The 22,837-nt window shown below is 59.1% G+C and overlaps 2 protein-coding genes across 2 annotated transcripts; both read right to left on the bottom strand.

Annotated features, from left to right (window-relative positions):
- Positions 1-140: 140 nt before the first annotated feature.
- SLC35B2 (solute carrier family 35 member B2) lies at positions 141-7,263 on the bottom strand. Its single transcript, XM_068404602.1, has 4 exons — positions 7,196-7,263; positions 4,122-4,315; positions 3,669-3,829; positions 141-2,399 (listed from the first exon to the last, which is right to left on the bottom strand). Exons 2-4 carry the CDS (start codon positions 4,276-4,278, stop codon positions 1,461-1,463), a joined length of 1,257 nt encoding a protein of 418 aa, XP_068260703.1. The 5' UTR covers positions 4,279-4,315; positions 7,196-7,263; the 3' UTR covers positions 141-1,460.
- Positions 7,264-9,072: 1,809 nt separating this feature from the next.
- Positions 9,073-22,551, bottom strand: NFKBIE (NFKB inhibitor epsilon). The gene is made up of 6 exons (XM_068408205.1): positions 22,220-22,551; positions 11,474-11,576; positions 10,701-10,932; positions 10,441-10,529; positions 9,891-10,139; positions 9,073-9,575 (listed from the first exon to the last, which is right to left on the bottom strand). Exons 1-6 carry the CDS (start codon positions 22,549-22,551, stop codon positions 9,510-9,512), a joined length of 1,071 nt encoding a protein of 356 aa, XP_068264306.1. The 3' UTR covers positions 9,073-9,509.
- Between the last annotated feature and the right edge of the window lie 286 nt (positions 22,552-22,837).

The raw sequence follows: 22,837 nt of genomic DNA, 5'->3' as shown, positions 1-22,837 counted from the left end.
AAGCACCTGTGTTTGGAAAGGAAAGACAGCTTTGCTGTCCCAGAGAGACTAGGAACACAGGAAGGGTTGGGAAGTCTCTCCTCTCCTTCCAGGTACATGGTAAAAAAAAAAAAAAAGAAAAAAAACATTTACCCTCAGGGTACTATATGCAGCATATTTTTAATTTAATAAAATAAAAAGAGAAAAAAAAGTTGCCTTTCAAAAGTACCAAAACCTGCTGGTTTGTCAATCAGGTTGTGTTGAGGAGAAAAGAGTTAACCAGTAAAACCCAGGCTCCTGGGGAAGAGCAACTTCCATTGCTCTGTCCCCTGCTGCCCAAGGAGCAGGTGCCCACTTGCTCCCTCCCCTGCTGCCTGTGGAGCAGCAACAAGGCACCGCAAGTGGGCTCTGCCCCATCTCTCAGCCCTCCAGGCACAGTGAGGCTCTGGCCAGGCCCCAGGAAAGCTGACGCTGATGCCTCCAGTTGGCAGGAAGAAGACGGGCTAGTTGTGCTTCTCTGAATGGCAACTACAAAGCCCAGAAACTGTGGCACCGAGACACCCCAAGGCGATGCTGGGGCTTCTGGGCACAGAATCACAGAATCATTTTGGTTGGAAAGGACCTCTGAGATCATCAAGTCCAACCATTAGCCCAATGGCAGCGCAGCCTTTGGCCTGTGACAGCAGCGGATGTAACCAAAAAAGCAACCTAGAACAACTCAGCAAGCCTTGGGAACTGTACTGGCCAGCCTCAGTCTCTGCATAAAATTCATCCTGGGCCGAGGGGAGCGAAGAAAAGTGTCTCGGAACAGGGGCAAGGGACTGATAAAACCCAACTGGGAGGTACCAGTTTTCACTGCAGAGTGCCCTCCCAGAGCTGGTCCCAGGCCTGGGGTAGGACAGGCTAGGAGTCCTTCTCTTAGCTGTGCCTGTCCTACCTAGAGCACCTCCTGGGAGGGGGGCTGAGAGCTACCCCACCTTGGGGACAGGCTCAGCTTGTAACTTGCCTCACATGGAGGTTTTTCAAAAAGAAAGCTAGTGTTTTGCTTGCCCTTTCCTCCTGCTGAGCTCTGTAGTAGTGACAGAAATGGAGGAGCATTAGCCAGAGGCAAGACGGTGCCAGGGAAAAGAGCTCCCTTGTCCATCAGTGATTTTGGAGAGAAGCCACAAGACAGAGGTGGGGCAGGAGTACCAGCAGCCCCACACTGGTTTTCCCCCAGGATGCAGCCCCCAGGCCCATGCCTTGGCTGGAAGTCTTTGACCCATTAAGGCAAATGGAAAGGTTTGGAGCTGTGGCAGCCCAGAGCATTCCCTGGGCTTGTTCCAGCCCCCTCCCCAGGAAAAGCAGGTGATAAAGTGAGTCACTGGTCCAGCCTATCCATACCCCACCCTGCTCCTCAGCGGGTTCTGAGAAATCAAGCAAGTACCCCTGAGCAGAGGCAGGGCAGCAGGCACAGCTTAAAATGCCATGGCCCCAGCTCCTTAGACCTTTTGTATAGGGGTCTCGCCTGGCGGGAGCTTCTTACTGCGCTTCTTCATGCGGCTGCGGGCATAGACGCGGAGGAAGAGAGCCATGAAGACAACGGCTACGCCCAGCCCGCCCACGACAGTGACAGTGTGCCCGTAGATGAGGCAGGAGAGGAGGATGGCAAAGGCCTGGCGGAGTGTCATGATGATGGTGAAGACAGCTGCTCCAAACTGGTTGATGGTGTAGAAGATGAAGAGCTGGCCACAGGCGGAGCACACTGAGAGCAGCACAGCATGGGCCGTGAACTCCGAGTGGCGGGCCATGAAGCGTAACGACTCCAGCAAGGCACCCTGCTCCAAGAGTGAGCCCACCGTGAAAAGGCAGGAGAAGACATTGACACCAAACATCATCTGCGCAGGAGACATCTTGTAGGCAAAGAGGGCGTCCTGCCAGTTGGAGGTGAAGCTGTCGAAGATTATGTAGCCAGCCAGGAGGACTACGCCTGAGAAAGTGGTGACAGTGGACACGTGCCTGTTGGGAGCACTGGAGAGCAGGAACATGCTGACCCCCACAGAGATGAGGGCAGCAGTCAGGTACTCCCAGTACTCATAACTCTTGCGTGACACCAGTTTGCCCATCATCATCACTGGGATCACTTTGGAGGCCTTGGCCAGCACTTGGGTGGGGAAGCTGATGTATTTCAGTGCCTCATACTGGCACCAGCTGCTGAGGATGTTGGAGAGGGAGGCAAAGGAGTATTTGTACATAGGAGCCCCGTGGCGTGGCTGCTTGGTCAGGGCGCAGTACAGACCAGCCACCGTGAAGGCCAGGATGCGGTTCATGAACACGAGGAACTGCGAGTCCGTGAACTTCTCACCAGGGTCTGTTTCGGTGGCACCGTATGTTCTCGTCATCACACGCTCCTGGAGGACGCCCCACGTGAGGTAGGAGGCCTGTGAAGCAGGAGCAGCACAGGAAGAATCAGGACCCGCAATGGCAGCTGCAAGCAGCCACGGGAAGAACAGACCCCAGGAGATCCTTGCCTGCCCCAGCGTTGCCTTATCCTTTGCACGGCAATGCTGGGGCTGCCCCCCACTCCACCCATCTGAGGGAACCCACTGTCCCGTGCGGTTACAACCAGGAACATCCTGTCCCAAACAAAACCTGCTCAGTTTACAGCCTCTTCAAGGGGAGAGAAGCCCGCAAAGCAAACACCCGGGCGTACAGTGAGCAGTTATGTTTTAAGCTGAACCAGACAGACAGGATCAGGGAACGTTACCAATGCACAGCTGTGGTTTTGGTGCCAGCTCCCTGCGGCAGGTCCTGGCAGTTTTCCCAGTGGCCTCTGCATTGGTTTTCACTTCCAGCTCCCTAGGCCCAGTTCTTCCATCCAAATCAATTCTAGTTTCAAACCCAGCAGACAAAATTGTCATTCAGGGTTGATCACTGTTTGGCTGTCAACTCCACTACTTCTGGTGCAACAGTACCAAGCCCCTCACAGAAGTAACACAGACTTCCTCTCACCACACATCCCCTCCCAAGAGACTGAGGCACAGAGAGATGGAAGGAGTTGTCGGTGTCCTTGCAGCAAGTCTGAATGGGCTGGGATAGTAGGCCAGAGAGTGGGTGTCTTCTGCTGGCTGCGGGGTGCACGGATTTTTCTATCACGATGCCCACATTTCTATTTTTAGTCCTCACAGACCCAAAAAGCTGCCCTTCCTAATGACGTTCAGGCTGTAGCTGAGAGTCAGAGAAACTAAGATTAAAAATTCCTGTTTATCTGTAGCTGAATTCAATATTTCTCTCCAGTATTCAAATCCAGTCCATCAAGGCAGGATGCATCAGCCCCCGAAGGCGACCCAGAGGACAGCCTGGGACATAAGAGGGCTCAAACCATCTGCTGTTCTGACATGAGGGACAGAACACAAGCAGCCCTAACACTGCTGAATCACAGAATTTTCCCTATCCATGGCTGCAGAGGACCGCAATCAGATGGCCAGGAGGTCCCAACACAGATGACACCAGCTAAATGGACCTCCACAGCCTTAGAGGCTCTGGTGGACTATCCTGGTTGAGAGGCTGTGTCCCATCCTCCAACCCTGCCCCGATAAAGGACAGCACCACATCCTTGGTCTTCAAGGAACCGACGGCCACAAACCCACTGCCCACCTCCTCCTCCTCCCAGAGTGGGACAGCCACACACCCATGCATGGGGCCCCTACCTGTAGACCAGCAGCGCAGACTAGCAGCTTGAAGACCTGTCGGGCTGTAGAGGACTCTGTGGGCTCCGCCCGGGGTGGCAGGGAGCCATCCTCCTGGTGTACAGACTTCACCTCAGAGCCGAACACACATGATTTGATGACAGGGAAGCAAATGCCTCGGCCTGAAAGAGGTAAGAGAACATAGAGACAGAATTAACCACAGCCTGGGCACCACAAGCTGCACCAGCTTGAGAGGTGAAGCCTCCCCTCCCTTACTAGCCCCCGCACCTGCTGGCACAGGGGCCTCAGAGAAATTTGTTTCAAGGTAGCACCTAGACAGGTTTGGGATGCAGCTCTGCACGCTGCTCCCTCCTGGTCTGACAAAGCAGATCAGGGAAACGACCTGTCAATGCTGAATGGGGTGGGGAGAGCTCACAGGGAGGCAGGATGTGGAAGGGAAGCTCCTGCCCTTACCTGTCTCCAGGTAATTCCTTCTCTTGAAGTACTGGATGAGGAGGAATCCCGGCACCACAATACTCGCATAGCCAGCAGCATTAACAAAGAAACGGAAGAGCCAGAAGTCCCCCCATGAGTCCTGCAGGGCAGGAGGGATCTCTTCACCAGCAGCCATGGTAGGGAGGGAAGCCAGCACGAGGGGAAGGCAAAATCTGCGGAGAGATGAAGAGGCGGGCGGTGGGCAATCAGCACATGGCCAGCTCCACTCTGCATGCCTGCGCCGCCTGGCCTGCTGCCCACCGGCAGGCAGCACCCGGGTCCCACGACAACGATGATGGCAGCACGTGGAGTAGGCAAAGCCCTCTGGAGTTGAAAAGCACATGCCAGACATTTGTTTGCTTCTATTACGGGTGTTTGCTCTGGCTTAGGAACATGTGGACTCAGAAACTTGGGTTTCCAGGATCAGAGAGAACATTTGAACATTGTTGTAACCATCTGGTTTTGACAACGCCCTTACTCCAAATGCAAGAAGCACCTTGCACGTCACCTTTTTAGGTTAAACTTTAGCGCAGCTCCTGGGTGGAAAAAGAAAAGGTCACTGAATGGAAAAGGTGACTCCTACATAGCGGCTCGTGTTTCAAGTCTGTGGCCAGAGCGGCGAGAGCAAACGGTTCAGAACTTCCCCCTCCGGCTGCACCAGGTGAGTGGAGGAGAGCTGGGGAGGGCTCAGGCTGACAGGCTCCCCCACCTTCCCACGCAGCCCTGGAAGGGAGCGTGCCAAGGCGTTCCCCACAGCTCGAGGAAATTACCAGGGCTCACCCACTTGGCAAGACACAGACAGAGAGCAAGGCTGGGAAGGAACTTTCCTTTCAGCTGCCTGGTTGGGATTTTACCAGGACTGTCCGAGAAGGCAGCTGATACTTCAGCTAGAGGCCCAGGTGGTGACCTAGCCAGCTTTAAAACAGCTTTATTACTCCCTGAAGGAGTTTTTCCCTCCACTGTCTCTTCCGTCACAGAGGCAAACCTGCAATATTCAGGGGCCACACAAAGAACGAGACCACCAAGTACACAACAGAATGAGAAGCTGGCAAGGACTTCCTACGCCCAAGGCCCCCTGCATCCTCCCCTCGCACAGCAAGCTGTGGCATCCTGCATCAGAACAGGCAGTTTCCTTGGTCCATCTCCATCCCTGCCTCAGTCTCTCCGGTAGAAAAAGCCTCCTGATTGCCTTGGGGGCCAGGTGAGGGTGCTGTGGGGCTGGCTACATAAACTCGCACCAAAAGCAGATCTGAGTTCCTGTCATGGAAAGGGCCAGAGATGTTAATCCCCCGCTCCCCCAAAACAATTGAGTCATAGGAATTTAGGCCCTGTGAGGTGTACGTGGCCCCAGCATAATATAGCTGTGACCTCTAGTAGCCCTCACACGAAATTCAGAGACTTACAAACTTAGAGCTTTAAAGGCAAGAAAGTCCCCTGCCATTTCAAGAACAAGCCCTCCCCACAAACCTCGTCCCCTTGGGAAAGACCTGAGGGGCATTTCTTAAACTCAGTTGCTGTGGCCAGGACCCAGGAGTCCAACAACCTGACCTAAGCCGAGGCTGTGTTTCACCCTGAAATCTCCCTTCTGTGACTTAAAGGACCCAGAAATTCCCAGCCCAGGGAGACATGCAAACAGCTGGGGGTGGGTTTCTGTGCCTGCTTCCTATTCACCCCCGCTCTACCCCACAGAAAAGGTAGTTTGACACCTCCACCCTTGTCATCTCTCATGCTGCAGGGGCATCACTGCAGGCTGTAGGGGTGCCGCATGGTGCATGAACAGGGCTTGGTGCAGGCACCCAGGGCTGAAGCTGCCCGTATGTTCCCGGGTTTGCCTGTATTAAGTAACCCTGGTTGATCGCAGCGGCCCTCTTGCTGGGGAGAGGGTGCAGAAATGTTGGTCACTTTTGCAGAAGTCAGATAATATAAACGGCAAGGTCGGTTGCTACACTCATGGGCCACATCTCCCTTCAACTTGACAGAGTCTGAAAGCCAGCCTGCTCCACTCGGTGTTACTGTGCCTGCTGTTACCCCCGCCCGCCCCCTCAGCGCCGCCACGGGAGGAGAACGAGCTCTGCTCTCCCACAGCGACCGTGAAGAGGAGGCTATGGAGGGACAATGGCTCTCTCTATGCCTGCGCTAGCAATTCCCAGGCCCTGAGAGCTGACTCAGTGCAGCAGGCCCTGCCCTCCCCACAGAGGTTGGGAAGGAACAGGGACGCCAGTGTTACAGGTAGAAAGGAGAGGGCTGCGTAGGGCAAGCAGGCGGCACGGCAAGGCGTGAAAGGAGCCTTAGTCTGGGTCCTGCAGAACAGCCAGGCAGCCAAGACGACAGACTCGGCTACTGTTCCCCTCGCACAGGAGGGGCAGCTCCCAAATGCACCGCTTCAGAGCTGGGCCGGGCCACAGCCCTCTGCCTGTGATGCAAAATTTGGGTCCTGGGCCAGAGGTCTGAAAAAAAAAAGTCCCTGCCTGCAGCCCTGCTGCTCTGGAGCGTACCTCTAGCACCCCGAAGGGCTGAGGTCAAATGCAAGTGTGGGGCTCAGACGGCCATGGCCCCCACCGACTGCTCGGGTCTCCTCCCTGCCCCGCAGCCGGCTCAAAGCCGGGTGGCAGGGACAGCCCGAGACTGTCCCCCCAGAGCCAACCGCCACCTCTGCCCAGGGGCTGCTGGCAGGGGCTGCCGGGCTCCCGGCTCCCCCCGGCCGGCCGCAGGGCCACCCCCCGCCGCAGCCAAGGCCTGGCGGGCCCCGGGGGTCCCCGGGCGGGGGAGAGGCGTGCGGGGAGCCCCCTTCCCGCTCGAGGGCTTCTCTGCCCCGAGGCTGCGGGCACCAGCGGCCTCTGCCCGGGGACCGACCCTGCCCGCCCAGGCACGGGGAGAGGCAGCGGCCAGCCGGGTACCGGGCGAGCGGGGCCCCGGGGACGCCCCCCCGCCACGTCCGCAGGGAGCGGGCCGGCAGCGCGGCGGCGGCGGCCCTCGCCCACCCCTGCCGAGCGCGTTGACTGCCGCCCGCGGCCCGACCCGCCCTCCGCGCCCACCCCGGCCTCCCGACCCACCTGCGGCCCCGGCCCGGCCCCGGCCGGCTCCCCTCGGCTCCGCTCCCGGCGGCGGCGGCGGAACCCCCGCCCGGCGGGCGCGCGGCGGAGCCCGACAGCGCCCCCTGCCGCTCTGGAGGCTGCGCTGCAGCCCCGCCGGGCCCACGCGTGGCCGGGCGGCCGGAGGAGGGGAGCGGGCCGGCGCGGGCAGCGGGGCCCTGCTGCTGGGCTGGGGGGCCCGGCCGGCCTCCCGCGTCCCCCTGCCCCGGAAAGGGGCCCGTATCGCTTCCTTCGTGCGAAATACTGAGTCAGGGAGGGGAAGGCACCGGCCCGCGGACGCGCCGGGTCCAGGCCGAGCACCAGGAGAGGCGTCCAGGCCTGAGAGCCGGGCCCAGCCCTCGCCGCCGGCCCCGCCGCCTCGGGCCCGGACACGCCGAACCTGCGCTGGCCGCTCAGCTCCAGCAAAGCCTGACGCAGGGAAAAAACCCGCTGGCGGTGCAGAAGCCCTCGAACCTCGGCCCCGGCTTCCCCCCACCGTCGCTGCCCCGGGGCGCAGGGCTGCCGCCGCCCAACTCCCGGCCCTCTGGGCACACACCACGGCCGCTACCAGCGGCGGGCGCTGCCCGGGGGCTGCGGGGCAGGATGAGGCCTTTTCCACCCCCCGGGCCCGGCAGCCCTGCCACCCCCATTCCGGCCTATGCAAGGCCGCAGGGCCGGCTGCGGCCTCCAGGTGGCCACCCAGTAACATTTTACAAGCCATCTTTTAAAAAATATATTTTATTTAAAAATAAAAAAAAAATAGTGCAGATCACTTGCTTCTGCCTTGTTCCTCCCATTCCCACCCAGCTGCAGCCTTGGCCCTACCATGTCACTCTGCCCTGCAGCACTTGTCGCTCCTGCTCTGGGCCACCCAGGAGTGCCCCACATCCCCTGCAAAGGTGGCACTGGAGCAGCTCCATGTGGCACCCACCCCCTGGCAGCAGCTGGCTGAGCCCCATGAGCAGGCAGGGCTGAGGCACTGCCAGAAGGTGAGAGGCAAAGATTCAAAAGAAACGGAGCAATCCAGCCCAGGGCTGCTGAAGAGACCAGGCAAGCTCCAGAGAGGCCTGGGGGGAGCCTGTGCTGCTTTCCTGGCCACATTCCCTTGCTATCTATCTTTCCAAGAAGGCAGGAGGAAGACAACGGCTCACTCCAGAGCATCTCTGGCGATTGCACCATCTGGGATTTACCCCAAACAATGGCAGCTGCTCCCAAGCAACAAGTGGGGAATTTCCCTGGCTGAGGTGGGGTCAGGCACACTTCGTGTCTCCATTCCCACAGCACCTTTGGCTGCTGGTTCCCTAATGCATCGCTAGTGCTCCTCTGGCTTGGGGGCAGGGAAGGGTGGTGTGCTGAACAACAGAAAGGATGTGGAGATAACCCTGCCGTCTCCTCTGCTTTTGGCTTGGGGGTATCTAAAGCCCAGGGAAGACCCATACCGTGAGATTTTTAACACCCTCCCAAGCCAGGAGATGGGGCAGGATCTTTCTGTCCTCTTTGTGAAAGAGGAAACCGCAGCACAGTAAGGCAGCAAGACGTCAGGCACGACAGCAGAAGCAGGGATCCACAACCTGGTCTTCAAGCACCACCTACGTTCCTTCTTCAGCCCTGATGCCAGACACTCAGCAGGATGGCATGGGAATGGAGCACCAGGCTGGGATCCCTCAGCCTTCAGCACCGGAAAGGCACTGCAGAGTGGGGAAGCCCCTGCGCTCCTACTCACCTTCTGCCCTGCGAAGGACCAGAGGGAGCGGGTGGGCTGGGGAAGCCCTTGCAGCCCTCACGTGCTGGGGGTAATGCTCAGCCTCCCAGTGCTGCAGGGGGAGTGGGGTGGGTTAGATCACATGAGACCTCAGGTGCCCGCAGCAAGAACAAACATTTATTAGAGTGAGTGTTAACTCTCCTCACCCCACGCTTCTACTGATGCCGTTTGGGGGTGCCAGAGGATGACCTGTCCACTGTACAGTGTGAAAAGGAGTCCTCTCCTGCTCCTTCCCTGTGTAAGCTGGAGACCCCCACAAGTCAGACCCATGGCAGGGAGGGGAAATTCAGTCCTGCTGCTGGGCACAAATACTAAAAGAAAAGCCTCCCCTGTGTAGTGTTCATAGTGCCACCTTCTTCCCTCCGGGAAGGCAGACTGAGGCCAACAGAACTCTTCCGAAGAGGAGTGTGGGGGTATAAGTCTCCCAAAGTGGCTCTGCTCCCACTGAACCGCAGGCAGGCAAGGTCCCAGCAGGCAGCAGGGCAGCAGCGCTGAGCGAGGAAGCAGCCCGATGGGCCAAAGGAGTCCAGCCACTCATTCAGAGCACACAACAGGCTTCCCTGAGATCTTCAGGTCATCGAAGGGCAGCAAGGCGAGGAGCTGCAAAGGCCAAGGGTGTGGATGTGTAAGGATCCAGGGTCATGTCTCCATCAGTCTGGGATAGGGGCCCAGACCTGCCCCCCCCCAGCCCTGCAGCCTCCCACCTCCCCAGGGAAGTGCCAAGAAACCCTGGCTGGGCTTTCCCTGGGGCTCAAGGCAACAGGCACCCACGCACCCCCAGAGCCAGTGCCTGCACCCTATGGGGGAGGATGGGCATGGCTCGAAACTCCTCCTAGGAGCTCCCCCCAAATCGTCCAACTCCTGCACCCCCCGACACGCTTGCAGAGCCACAGGCCTCCCCCCTTGCAGACTCACGTCGTCATTGCCGTCAGCCAGGTCCTGGGCTGTCTCGTTCTCCATGTTCCTCAGCAGTGTGTCAGCCCCAGAGTGCGAGAGGATGGCGGCAATGGCAGCATCCTTGCGGCCCACGGCCAGGTGGAGCGGGGTGCACCCATTGTACATCTGGGCATCCACGTATGCCCCATTGCGCAGCAGAAACTGGACAGCCCGGCGGTTGTGGCACTCCACGGCCAGGTGCAATGGGGTCTTCCCGCTCGTGCCCTCCTGCAACCCACAGACCACAAGGGCATGGGTGCGGGGTCCCCTCAGATGGGCCCCGCAGCACTCACCTGCACCCTCCTGACAGGGTGCAAAGGGGGCAGTCCCCACCCTGACTGAAGTTGTAGCACCCAACAGCCCCACAAGGACCTTTCCTCTCTTCTCCCTCAAAATTCAGTGCCTCCAAGCCCCACGGCAGTCCTGCCACCGCCCAGCAGTGCCTGCCCCAAGGCTGGAGGGAGTGCCCAAGGGAGCCACGCACTGTGCCCAACCTCACCTGAGCATCTCACCATGCCCCCAGCCTTACCCGAACATCTATGTTAGCACCGCTCTCCAGCAGCAAAGACATCATCGGGATGTTCCCCTTCAAGGTGCTGATGTGCAGACAAGCCAAGCCTGGGGTGGGGAGGCATGAGAGAGAGACGCAGTCAGCCTGGACCACCCCAAGGCATGCTAACCCTGGCCCCACGCCTGCCCTGCTGCGCTCCCAGATCCCTGCGTACACAATGCATGGTCTCTGCCCCAACTGGGACACCAGCTCTGCACCAGGCTGCCCTCAGGTCTCACCTTGCCAGTTCTGGAGCTGCAGGTCCTGGCGGTGCCCGTGGGGCTGGGCCGTGCCCTCCGGTGGGGCTGTGCCCTGCAGCAGCTGCTGCACGCACCACAGGCGCTGCTGCTCGCAGGCCAGGTGCAGCGGGGTGTTGCCGTTGCGGTCCTGCAGCCCAGGGTTCACTCCCTTTTGGATCAGCGCCTGGATCACGCTGGGCTGCTCCAGGTACACAGCGAGGTGGAGCGGGGTCTAGAGAGGAGGTGGGGACAGAAATTAGGAAAGGGGGGATGCCCCGCAGAACATCAAGCCTGATGAGCCACACCAGCCTTCAGGAGCCAGTCTGGTGGCACAGGCAGGCTGCCATGCAGGAGCCCGTCCCTGTCCCGAGGTTAAGCGTGGATGACACCTGGGGGTGCAAATGGCTTGCTGTCCCCCCGCACCTCAGCTCAAGGATCACCAGTGGGGGCAGATCTCACTCTTCCAGGTTATCTACGCTGCCACATTCAAGCTGTGCCTGCTCCACCCTGCAGGACTGTCTGCGACGTCCTGGGGCCTTCTAAAGGACCCCTTCACCCTGCGGTGCTAGCAGCTGTCACACCTCTCTCTCAGGGTATCTCCCACATCCTTCTTCCCCTTCCTGACAAGGGGCTGCTCCCATGGGACCTTCACCACACCCTGGAGGAAGCAGGTGGGGGGTCCTGGGGACAGGGCAGATGGATTGGGCATCTCTCCAGGGAGCAGCCTGTGGCACCTGCCTTCCTCCCATCTTCTGCCCATCACATCCGCATACCTGGAAAAGATCATTTTGGATCTCCAGCACCTCCCTGGGCAGCTGAGTGATGCAGTAGAGTGCCACAGCTGGGATGCAGTGGATAATGGCCAGGTGAACCAACCTACAGAGGGGATAAAGGAAACAGGGGACGGAAAAAAAAGAAAAATGAGTCCCAAGTGCCATGCTGAGGGGCAGAGATCCTCCACTGCCGCATGGAGGAATAACCTCCCCGCTTCACCTAGTTCCCTTCCCACCAGCTCAGAGCTCCTCCATCCTGCCCTCTCCCCAGAGAAGCGGGGCAAGAGGCTCCCCAGGGCACTGCTTTACTCTGATCCCCACAGGGAACAGACCCTCCTGTCCCTGCTAAGCACCGCAGGGTCCTCCCTGAGACCTCACAGCATGCACAGGGCTTGGACCCGGCCCTGGCCAAAGCCAGGCCTCCAGCTGAGGCAGGTTCGAAGAGCCCGAGATGTGTTTCTCAGAGCCCAAGGGACGGGTTTGGTGGCTGCGGAAGGAGGTCTGGGCTCTGGCAGCTGCCTGGGGAATTCCAGTTCCCCGCTGCCAGCTGCGCTCCGCACTTCTGCTTTCCCCTCCGTGAAGGCAGGCAGCCAAAGCCGGGCAGGAGCCCGGCGCTGGTCCAAGATCACCTGCATGGCACAGTGCCTGTGCCAGCCGATCTGCAGGCCTGCACCAATTTCCTCTTCTCTCCCCCACATCCTTCCCTTTCGGCACTGCCGCGGCAGGGCTGGCACACAGCCCGCCAGCGCAGAGGGACACCGGAGGTGTGGCCATCGGAGCTTGGTGGCCAGCAAGGAGCCTATGTCCTCAGGACCGTGGCCCCCATGGCCATGGGGTAGCTGGGCAGCCCGGAGTCCCCCTGCCCAAGGAGAGGGTTTATTTCCAGCCGGGTCTGACGCGAGCCCCGATGCAGTCAGAACAGAAGTGAGAGCACGACGGAGGCAGAGCCGAGAGGGAATTTCCAGTCCCCTCTGCCGAACTGCTGCGTTCCCAGGGACCCTGCATAGAAGGACCAGCCCCCTGCTGCAGGGCAGCCCCCTGGGCCAGCCCGAGCCATGGCGGGCAGCAGCAAGGAGCAGGCAGCAGCTCCTGCCCTGCAGAACATGGCAGGCCTGAGCTGAGCCTCCTGCCACCTCCTCACTGCTGCGCTGGGGCCCCTGGGTGGCTTTTATCTCTGGCAGGGATCGGCTCCAAACTGAAGGCCAGGCTCTAAGCAGGCTCCTGCTGCCCACACTGCTTGGCAGAGGTGGGCAGGGCCGAGGGACGGAGGGTGAGAGCTGTGCCAGCCCCAGCAAGACACCGTGCTCGCCGGACGGTCCAGCTTTGGGATGCTGCCTGCAATGTGGGGGATGGACAGCATCCCTTGGCAGGCGGGAAGGCGAGACCTGGCCCTAAAGCGTTGCAGCAAAGCAGTGGGGCTGGGGCTGCCTTCTTGCCAGCTGCAGGGGGCACATGAGTGTGCTGAGACGCCCAGAGGCCATTCCCCCAAAATGTCCTTTATCCACCTCCTCCCAGGTGCTGCCTGAGAGTCGAGCCAGCACCTGGGACCCCGGGCACCCTCAGCCGAGCCCCATTTTTGGTGGTGAAACAAGGCCAGTTCCTCTTTGCCCTGCCGTCGGGGGAGAGGCTGTGTCCGACAGGAGAGGCTGTGTTCCCAGGGAAGCCCCAGGTCACGCCGTGGCAGGGCATTCCCCGCCGGAAGGAGAGGCCACCCATATTTGCCTCCGCGCCGCCATGGGGTGCCCTTTGCTGCTGGTGCTCTCCAGGGCAGGGGAGGAGGCTGCGAGCCGGGGCCGAGCAGCCCCACAGGCAGGGTCCGGCCGCCCTCAGTGGGCCATGGGGCAGAGGCACAGCCAAGGGGCCCAAGACAGGCTAGCAGAGGGCAGGAGCGAGAGGTAGAGCTGGGGGACCAGCTGCAGGAATATCCCCCCCCCTCTGAGGGCTCTTGCTGGTCCCAGCCTGGGTATGATCCAGGCAGGGAGATTCCCTGCTGGGTTTTGCATCAGGCCCCCGGTCCCCGCGGCAGCACCTGCGCCGAGGTGTCCTTTGCCCGCTGGCAGGGACAGCCCCTGTTTCTCCAAACCCGCGCCCAGGCGCCACGTGCGGGAGGAGGCCGTGGGATCTGCCTTTTTCAGGTACGGCAGAGATAAGACTGCTCAGACAGGGGACTTTCCAAGGCAATTCGGCTTGAACTTTAAACCTCTGCTGCTTTCACTTTCCAGAGCCACGCTGGGCTCCTGGGGGAGAGAGCAGCGCCCGGGGTCACGTCCCACCGCAGCCAGCCCCCGCGTCCCCAGGAATCCCCCTGGCCCCTCTGCCACAACCCACGCCATGCCGTGCCGTCACGTGGGGACAAGTGGGGCAGTCACCAGGGGGAGGTGGAAACCCCGGGCAGCCCTCTGCTGCCGCTGGCACCTTGCTCTTCCTCGTTTGGGTGGCTTTGCAGCAAAATGAGGCGGTGGAGCCACTGGGGACTCAGACGATGCCAAGCCAGTTTGGGCGTCTATGCTGCAGAGGAGATGGCGGTGACCATCCCCACTCAGCCAGAGCTCAGGCTTTCACCTTGAAGCTGGGACGTGCCTGCTTTGAAGGATTGCTTTCCAGCCGCCTCTTCCTTCTCCACCCGGGCGCAACCTCCTCCTGTGCTTTCATTTCTGCATTTGTGCCCCCCTTTCCTCATTGCCAGCCCTCAGCTTCCTGAAATGGCTGTGAGAGCCGTGAGCTACTATGGGGAATTGTGGTGAGGCCACCGGGCTGGGATGAGGCCACCGAGAGCGCGTGTGCACCGAGGCGCTCAGTGCCACGGGCAGCGATGCCAACCAGGAATCGGGATTGTCGCCTGCCAACCTGGGAAACCTCCTGCACCTGGGAGATCTGAGGCACAGGCATGGTGCCACTCTCCACTTTCTTCCAGCCAAGGCTACAAGCACACCTCTCTCTCTGCCATGGCAGCCACACAGTCCAGCCACCGATGGGCTGCTGCATGTCGGCCCGCTGCGCTCACAGCTGAGCCCCAGAGCCAGGGCACAGCGACAGACAGATACCTGCTCGCTGCCAGACACCCCTCCTTGCCCAGCCGTGGCCTCGTGCCTTCGCCAGAACAAGCCCTCCACCCTGCCACACTCAGACCCTTGCCCTTCCCTCAGCTTCCTGCACACTTGTCCTCTGCCTTCCCCCACTTCCCTGCTCCCTCCCAGTGCTCCTGCTGCCAGCACTCCTGCCTGCAGCTGCGGGGGTGGGTGCTCAGCAGGGACCTTTGGAAAGGGCAACAGGGAGTTTTGGAAAGGGCAGGGGATGGAGGAGCTGTGGGCAGGGGAAATGTGGCCAACTGAGTAGGACAGACTGCCGGGCTTGTTCTCAGCTTCTTCACTTGCTCACCAGCTCCATCCTGGCACAAGGGGACTCGTTAGTGCTCTGAATCGCAAAGGTCCCACGGGGCACAGGTCACCCCTGACACAAGGTGATCTACCTATCACCAGAGAGATAACAACCCTGGAGCAGAGGGGTGAGGGCTGTACCTGGGGATGTCCCCAGGTCTGAACATGCAGCGCTGCTCTGCCCAAGGTGGTCCTAGTTTAGGCACAGAAGAACACTCATTTCCACAGTGCTGTCCATCTCCCAGGCCTCTGAGTGACCTCAAGCACCTAGTAGGAAAAGTGTCTGTGTCTGAAGACGCCTGCAACTGGAGGCAAGGAGTTCGACACCAGCTTTGACACACAAGCAGAACTGATGAAGTCCCACCAGTTCTCCGGCTATCCTCTTCCCTCCCTCTAGAAAAGGGGCTGACCGTGCAGATCCCCCCATCTGTGGAGCAAGACACCTTGTCCTCAAAGCAGCCTCTCCCTTCACCATCTCATACCAGAAGCACCTAGCACAAAGGATCCAGCATTCAGTAGAATTTGCTTTGCTAAATTTTTCTCCCTCTCTAGATAAGGTCCCTGCCTGTAGGAGGAACAGTTCACTCCTGGCTCCTTATTTTGGCTGAGCGGAGCAGTAGGAAATCATGCAAACAATTCACACAAGAGAAACTTGTTCAGGGGAGGAAATGGCCCCAGCAGCAACAGAGAGGAGAGCGAGGGAGGAGGAAAACAGCAGGGGAATTCCATGCTTACCCTGCTCTCCTGTTCCAGCCCCGTAACCTGCGCTGCTAACCGCTTCCTCAGCCATCAGCATGAACCTCTGCCAGCAGGCTTAGCAAGCACAGCTCTGTCCTGCCTTGCAGCCCTCCCCCAGCCCAGCCTGGCTCCCTTCCTCCCCACATACCAATGTGATGCTGCCCAGCTCCATAAAACCGTGCCAGCTGCCCTCTGGCAGCTCCAGGGGAACAGCAGATCCCAGCTGGATGAAGGCTCATCCTCATGTCTTCTGTTCCTGTCCTGGGTCTCCTGTTCTGCAGGTTTCTTCTCCCTTTCCCTGGGCAAAGCCCCTTCAAGCCATTGGGTTCAGCCCCCTTGATCTCCAGCTTGAGCAGCATCTGCTTCCCAGCCTGCTGCTCCTGGGGCCAAAGGGAGGGGTGGGAAGTGATGAGCGAGCAGGGGAGACAGCCTCCACCTTTCCTGCGGTGCTCTGCAGAGGGTCTGTTCTGGGTGCTGGTGAATGAGGGGTGCTGGAGGCTGACTGGCAGGGGAGGCATTGCGAGAGGGCTGTGGGCACCTCGTTTTTCAGTGAGGTGGGTGAGGAGGAGGTGGGGAGATGAAGGTGCCCCCCTTCACCCATGTACTGCACTCCTGGCCTGACATCCTCTAGTCTCTGCATCCATACGTTTGAGCATTTTGCTCCATTCTGAGCAGGTGGTGGGTCCTGGACTGCAGAAACACTAAACATCAGACGCAGGCGGACTGCCCCTGCAAGACGAGGGGTCTGGCCCGCACTACCATCACTGCAGGGAAAAGCCAAGCCAGAAAGCGGGTCAGCCCGTCCCAGGCAGATGGAGCTGGTTTCACAGACATGGGCCAAGAAGCAAGATGAGTGATTGCAATAAAAGCAGCAAACATCCTGAAAGGTCCATTGGCCATGGCAGCTCCATTTCAAATGGAGCAAATTCCCATTCTTGCTCATCAGGAGAAAAATACATTCTACAGTTTCCATACACACAGAGGTATCTTCAGGTCAGAACAGCTTCTTGCAAGAGGCCAGTGCCTGGACTTTGCCAGAGCCAGTACAACACACCCTAACAATCATTTACAGCCCCGCACACATATTCTTGCTGCCTCAGGATTTTCTTCTAATGAGACACCAGCCGTGGGTCTAGGATGTCTCAAGGACCCCCTTCAGCCTGCATCTACCCCAGTCAGAGGGGATTCCCACCTCTAGGATGCAGAGAGCATCTGACGCAGCTCACTGAGAGGCTCCCAGTAACCACTCTCACAGCTTAGACCCCACGGCCTCTCTTCCTACACAGTCACATCTGACTCCTCTTTTATCCACATTGTATTAAAAAAAACCCAAACCAACAAAAATCAAAACTTTGTTAATTTAGCTGAGCTCAACCCTTTCCCAAGCCTGCCTGCAGAGTGCAAGGACCTGAAGCCCTCCCCACCTTGACTGATCTGTTAGAGCCAGGCATCAGGCTTCTGCATCCCGGGACATGGAAAATTCCAGCCATTCTTTCCCTTCCTCTGTGCTGAAGTTCCCCGTGCCTCTGCCCAGCTCCAAGGCAAACCTATGCAGGCGGAAAGTCTGAAGAAACTTCCTCCAGGCCAGGACGAAGTTATCCAAACAGGGGAAAAAAAAAAAAAAAAAAATCTCTTCTTGCCTGCACGATCTCAGAGGGCTGCCAGGACTTATCCACCTTACACCAAGGCTGTATGTGTGTGACTCCTGTGGCAGTCAGTAACTTCTAGGGCATCTTAAAGGAGCTCACCCTTGCTTGGAGGGGCACCAAGCGCTCCCCTGCTCACCAAACTCCTGAGCATGCACAGAGGAAGAGCTAAGAGTCCAGGCACGGGAAGCTGGACACAGCAGGTTCCCTTCTCCCTCCAGCCAGCCCCATGTTAGGACTCATTTTCTTCTCTGCCCCACAACAGCAGTGTACTAAGGAGCAAGCCGGGATGGACTCAAATTCCCCTGGCAACCAGGCAAGGAGCTTTCCAAAGCCCCTCTGGAAAAACCAATAACATCTCTGCTTCCCATCAACTATGACCATCCCACTGCTGGGCAGCCAGCAACAGGCCAGCCCAGCTGAGCTGGGCCCCCCCAGGGGGGCTCCCAGCCTGACCAGCAACCAGGCGTGCTCTCTGTGTCCAACTTCTTTAATCCTTCTCCTAAAACTGTGTCTCTCCAGTCCTCTGCTGCTTTTTTCTTCTTTCACAGTGGTTTCCCTTTGCTGTCACATGCTGAGCGTTCCCCCAGGCACACACGCTGGGATCTGGGGCTATGGGGCTTCAGCAACACCCCTGTTCAGCAGGGCAAGTGCCGAGCAAGCAGCCACAGCGGAGCAGGCAGCCTGAGTGGGGACAACCTCTATTCCCCTGCACGGGGAAGATCTCTAGTACAGGGCTACACGAGATGGGACGGTTACGACTGGCACAAGCCGGCGAACAGTTAGAAGTGGCTTCTGCCCCGATAAATGAGCCTTCGCGCTTAATCCCTACCCACGCAGGCAAGGGCTCAGCACGGAAGGTCCCTTCGCTACCGTCACGCGGAGGAGAGCACAGAACATCAGTTCCCGTGGGGCCCCAGTTTTACTCGATTTAACTGTCCCCGAGCCCTTGTTAAGGCATCTCAGCCCACAAGTCACTGGCACGTGATTTCTTATCAGCAGACGGGGCAGCACTTGTCTCTGGTGGAAGGAGGAAGTCAGGCTTCCTCCGCTCCCCTACCTCCCTGAAACACGCACCCAACCAAAACCACTCAGTCCCATTTTCCATCTGAAGGAGGTCAAGATGTCTCTCCTTTGACTGAACTGGGGACCCCCAACCTTCACTCCTGCAGAGGAGCCACGCTGCTTCGCATACAGAGCCCCATGCAGAAGACAGCCACCGTCCTGCAGAGGCACAGCCCCCAGCCTTTCACAGCACGGCATGGCCAGAGGGCCCAAGGCAAGGCTCCACGTGCTCTACCCAGCTGCCCAAGGGGCCCATCACCGTGGCATCAGGTACCAACGACATAAACTGGTGTATGGCCCAACAACCCACATGGGCAGAAAGGGAAACATGTTTTTAAGTTTAAGACAGAATATACAGTCCTAGAGAGAGGAAGCTCAGCCTTATTTCCCACATTGATGAATCAGCTCTGTGTCTCCAGAGTTGGCAGAGGCTGCCAAAAGCTCAAGCAAATGGGAGGTTTTCCCTTGTGATGGAACACAACAGGGGATCCCATCACACCCCAGCCCACCTCGAAGGAGCTGGTCCCACACCCACCTCTTTCCCAGGACACTGGACTCATCTGCCTGGCGAGGCCGGAAAGGAAGGGATTTCCTCGGTGAATCCTAACAAAGGTTGAGCTTGTCTGGAGGCCGGGCCACAGCGATAAAGCTGCCTGCAGCCAGCTCAGCGTTAGCCATGCCTGCAGCTGGAAAGCCCCTCTCTTCAGTTCCACGCAGAGCAGTCCCATCGGGACTCAATTCAGCAGAAAAGGAGCTGGTTTACACTGAAGAGATGGATACTTGGAGGAGACCAATTGGTTCACAAGGAAAAGACGGATGCGTGGAGGAGACTACTTGAGCTTGAGCACACAGAGCTTGCTCTCTGCCCTGCCATGGAATAAGCAGGATACGTATCACTGCCCTAAGTGCACCCACCATCTTCTGCCTGTTCCTCATCCTTGACCTCTCCTACTATGCCAGCTCAGCCGCTCTCTCTCAAGCGCTGATGTGCTATAGCCCAGTTACTGCAGCTCTGACTTCCCCGAAGCAGAGGGACTGCCAGTGGCACTGGGGAGCTGACGGGAGGCTGAGGCTTTTGCAAATAATTCTTGGAAGATGGCACCCACACATTTCAGTGGCCATCACACCCACATCTCCCCTGTTGGCCAATTTCCTTCCTCCACAAGTGGGACCCCTTCTAATTTTGAGCGCAGGAAGAGCCAGTTTTAGCCCCATTGCTTCACCCTGCCTGGGCTAACGCTCCTCTCCTGCGGAGGCGGGCAGGAAGGTACCCAAGGAAGATGCTGCTGACGCTCCAACCGCCCAAGCACATGCTTCTCGCTTCTGCCTCCACCATGTACACTTCCCCTACAAGCGCCAGGCTGACAAACACAGCCCCGTCACAGGCATGCCTCGAGGCGGCATAGGTGGGCGAGCCCAGGGGAGCTATGGACAGCCAAGACTTCTGACTGATGGACAGCCAAGACTTTTGCCAGATCCCTTCGTGTGAGCCTGGTGCTCCTCCCCACTTGGTACCAGCCAGGGTGGCTGGGGAAACAGGAACTACTTGGCCAAAACCCCTGAACTTTTTGTATTTTCAGAATTACAATCACAGGAAAGCGTTGTTGCCCAAGTATTCTGAAATATAATGATAGTATGATTTTAATTTTGGGCCTGGAGCTGTTTTGTGGCAGACATTCAAGCAAGGCACACAAGGAAATGTGCCACTGACGGAGATGAAAAGAAGTCGATGGGTTTGTCTGGCTGGATGAAAGAGATGCAGCCTGTGGCCATTTGATCCCTTTTCTCTGGGGACCTTCTGTCACTGCAGGAGCAATTGCTCCTTAGACTTTAGCATTACTATCAGCCCCAACTTGTTTTTGCATACAAAACAGGTGGCAGTTCAATGAGTTGCTGGGTGCTTGCAGTCCCCATTTGCATCGAGCGGAGTGGTGGATGTTCAGCATTTCTAAATATAAATGCCTCCTACCTCTGCTGCAGGGTCAGGAGGAGAGACAGCAATTTCAGAGGCAGAAATCCACAGGCTCGCCACACTAACCACAAGAATAGTTTTTTTTCCCCAGCGCTGGGAGCGGATCCCAGGAAAGCCAGCTCCCTGCGCAGACATGGCCAGCCCTGAGCTGCATAAGCTGCACTGCCGGCAGACTTCTCGCTCCCTCCCTCTTTACAGATTTCCTGTTCTGAACTGCACTGTGAGCGAGAGAAAACAGGAGAGCAACTGCAACCATTTGGAGAGCTCTCCGAGAGCCTCTCCTGACTACAGTAACCAAGGCACCACCGATTAATGTTTCCCTAGTTAATGAGATGCTTGCATTAGGCTCTGGCCAAGCAAGTCTGACAAGCAAAGGGCTCAGCCACTTTACAAAACAGCCCGAAGCAGCAAGAGCATCTCCAAGCAGCTGCATCTACCAGGCTCACTAAAGAACAGCGAACGGGGAGCTCTGGGCACACCGTGACGGGCTAGCCCTGGGGGCTTTTCTGAGGTGTTACTTCCACAGCTCTGCTTGTCTCTCTCCATGGGCACCTTGGCTCTAGTGTTACAGCTGGGAAAGGTGGTGAAGGTCTTCCATGCCGAGGAGCCCGAGAGCCAGCCTGTAGATAGGACAGGACTAGAAAGCACTATCCAGGCGCCCCGCTGGGGAGCGTGGGAGGCTGGGTTTAGTCTAACCTTGCTTGCCATGAGACTTCCAGCCAATCCTCGGAGCAGATCCCACACTGAGCATTAATGAACTAATTAGCAGATGCACAGGCTCCTTCCTAACCAGGAAGCAAACACTCGGGCTGGCTCCCAGCTCATCTTCAGCCTTAGAACCAGATGTGCTCTGCCAGGCAAGGACAGAACCTCCTTGCTGCTCCCGCTACTGAAGACATGTGCTTGCTTGTGTCAGTGCCCCTTAGTTTCTCTTCCTCCTGCACCACTACTCAGTATTAAACTCCAGCCTGGGTTTGGGGTAAAGCTTTGTCCTTCTCAGCTGCGAGCATGCTTCGCTCATGCTCTGCGTGTGCACTCATGATGAAAACCTTCCATTGAGGGAATGTACGACAGGAAAGAGCTGTGATTAGCCAAAGGCAGTTACCAGAAGCTAAACCAAATACCTCCAGCGTGATGCCTCTGCCCTCGAGAGGGCATTATGGATGTGGGAAGCCCCCCCTCATTAAGAGAAACACTCGTCCCTGTCACAGAGGCTCAGGAGGGCAGCCCCGTAGCAGCGCCTGCGCCACAACCGTGCTGAAAGCTGCGGCTGTGCAGGCGGGTTGGCAAAGCGAGGCGATTTCCACCTGAGAACAAAGTTCTCGGGTTGCTCGGTTGAGCAGCATCTGGGGCCCTGACACAGCCATCTCAAGGTCTTGCCCTGAACAGCAAATCTTGTTTCACGTCTTGCTTTCGTGCCATCTCACGCAGCCAAGCCTTCCCCATTGGGGAGGAAATGTTTCATTCTCTGGGGAAGAGACAGCGTTTCATTCTCTGGGGAAGAGACAGCAGAGTGGGGAGGGAGGGGGTTGATGTGCTCCCACCTTCTAGTTGCTAGCAGCCCCATAGCAAGTGGAGGTTGGCTTCTACGGCGGGTCTGTTCTGTGCCACGTTGCCTGGGGGGCCTCTCCCTGCTCACTCCGCTGGACCTGGCTCAGGTGCCCCCACTGGGCACCCACCCAAACCCACGCCAGGGTGCCAAGCATCCGTGTGCAGTGCAGGGCAGGAGGCTCTCAGGACTGGGGCTCGGGGAGTCCTTCACAGCCCGCCTGAACGGGTGCTCCCGGGAGAGGGCTGGGGACCACTGCCGATAAAGCCCGGCTTATCTCTAGGCACCGGCTCCCCGCCGCCGGCCGGCTGCGAGGGGCCAAGCCCGGGGCTGGGGGGGGCCCGGCGCTCGCCAGCCGCCCCCGGGGAGCGGGAGAGGGCAGGGTCCGCGGTCACTCACGTGTCTCCGTCCTCCGAAACGTAGGTGAGGGCCTCCAGCTGCTGCTGGCTGAGCCCCTCGGGCGGTGGCGGCGGCGGCTCCTCGGCGCGGCAGGCGGCCGGCAGCCCGGGCAGAGGCTCGGGCAGGGCGCCGGAGCCGTAGCTTGAGTCCAGCCGCTCCTCGGTGGCGGCGGTGGTCTCGGCGGCGGCGGGGGGGATCTCGGCGGCGGGGGCGGGGGTCTCCCTCCCGCCCGGCAGCGAGCGCAGGGACTCGATGCCCGAGTCGCACTGCCCCTCCTCGCCCTCCCAGCCCGCCGGCTCCTTGCGGCACTCGCCGCCCGCCGCCCGCGACATCGCTCAGCGCCCGCCGCCGGCCCGTCCCGGCCCCCACCCCGACCCCGACCCCGACCCCGACCCCGGCCCCGGCGGGCTCATGGCCGGAAAGCCAACGAGGGGTGGCCGGCGCGGAGGCTAAGGCGCCGCGGCTCCTCCTCCTCCTCCTCCTGCCCCTGCCCGCACTGACTCAGCCGCGCCCGGCCCCGCCTGCCCGGGATTCCCCCCGCCACCGCCCCGCCGCGCTGCCCCGGCACCCTCCCCGGCACCCCCTGAACGGGGGGCTGCCTCTCCCCGCCCGCTTTGT

The sequence above is a fragment of the Nyctibius grandis genome, chromosome 1 (assembly GCF_013368605.1).
Source record: "Nyctibius grandis isolate bNycGra1 chromosome 1, bNycGra1.pri, whole genome shotgun sequence".
Classification (NCBI taxonomy): Eukaryota; Metazoa; Chordata; class Aves; order Nyctibiiformes; family Nyctibiidae; genus Nyctibius; species Nyctibius grandis.
This window is presented reverse-complemented; position numbering and strand designations above follow the sequence as displayed.

What these genes read in the sequence shown, in the direction of transcription:
- NFKBIE (XM_068408205.1), bottom strand. Translation starts at nt 22,551, where the DNA reads ATGTCGCGGGCGGCGGGCGGCGAGTGCCGCAAGGAGCCGGCGGGCTGG. An exon ending in GTTTCGGAGGACGGAGACAC is followed by an intron (nt 11,577 to 22,219) that starts GTGAGTGACCGC and finishes TCCCCTCTGTAG; the next exon opens with GTTGGTTCACCTGGCCATTA. An exon ending in GTGCTAACATAGATGTTCGG is followed by an intron (nt 10,140 to 10,440) that starts GTAAGGCTGGGG and finishes TGTGGGTTGCAG; the next exon opens with GAGGGCACGAGCGGGAAGAC.
- SLC35B2 (XM_068404602.1), bottom strand. Translation starts at nt 4,278, where the DNA reads ATGGCTGCTGGTGAAGAGATCCCTCCTGCCCTGCAGGACTCATGGGGG. An exon ending in AAGGAATTACCTGGAGACAG is followed by an intron (nt 3,830 to 4,121) that starts GTAAGGGCAGGA and finishes TACCTCTTTCAG; the next exon opens with GCCGAGGCATTTGCTTCCCT. An exon ending in TCTGCGCTGCTGGTCTACAG is followed by an intron (nt 2,400 to 3,668) that starts GTAGGGGCCCCA and finishes CCTGCTTCACAG; the next exon opens with GCCTCCTACCTCACGTGGGG.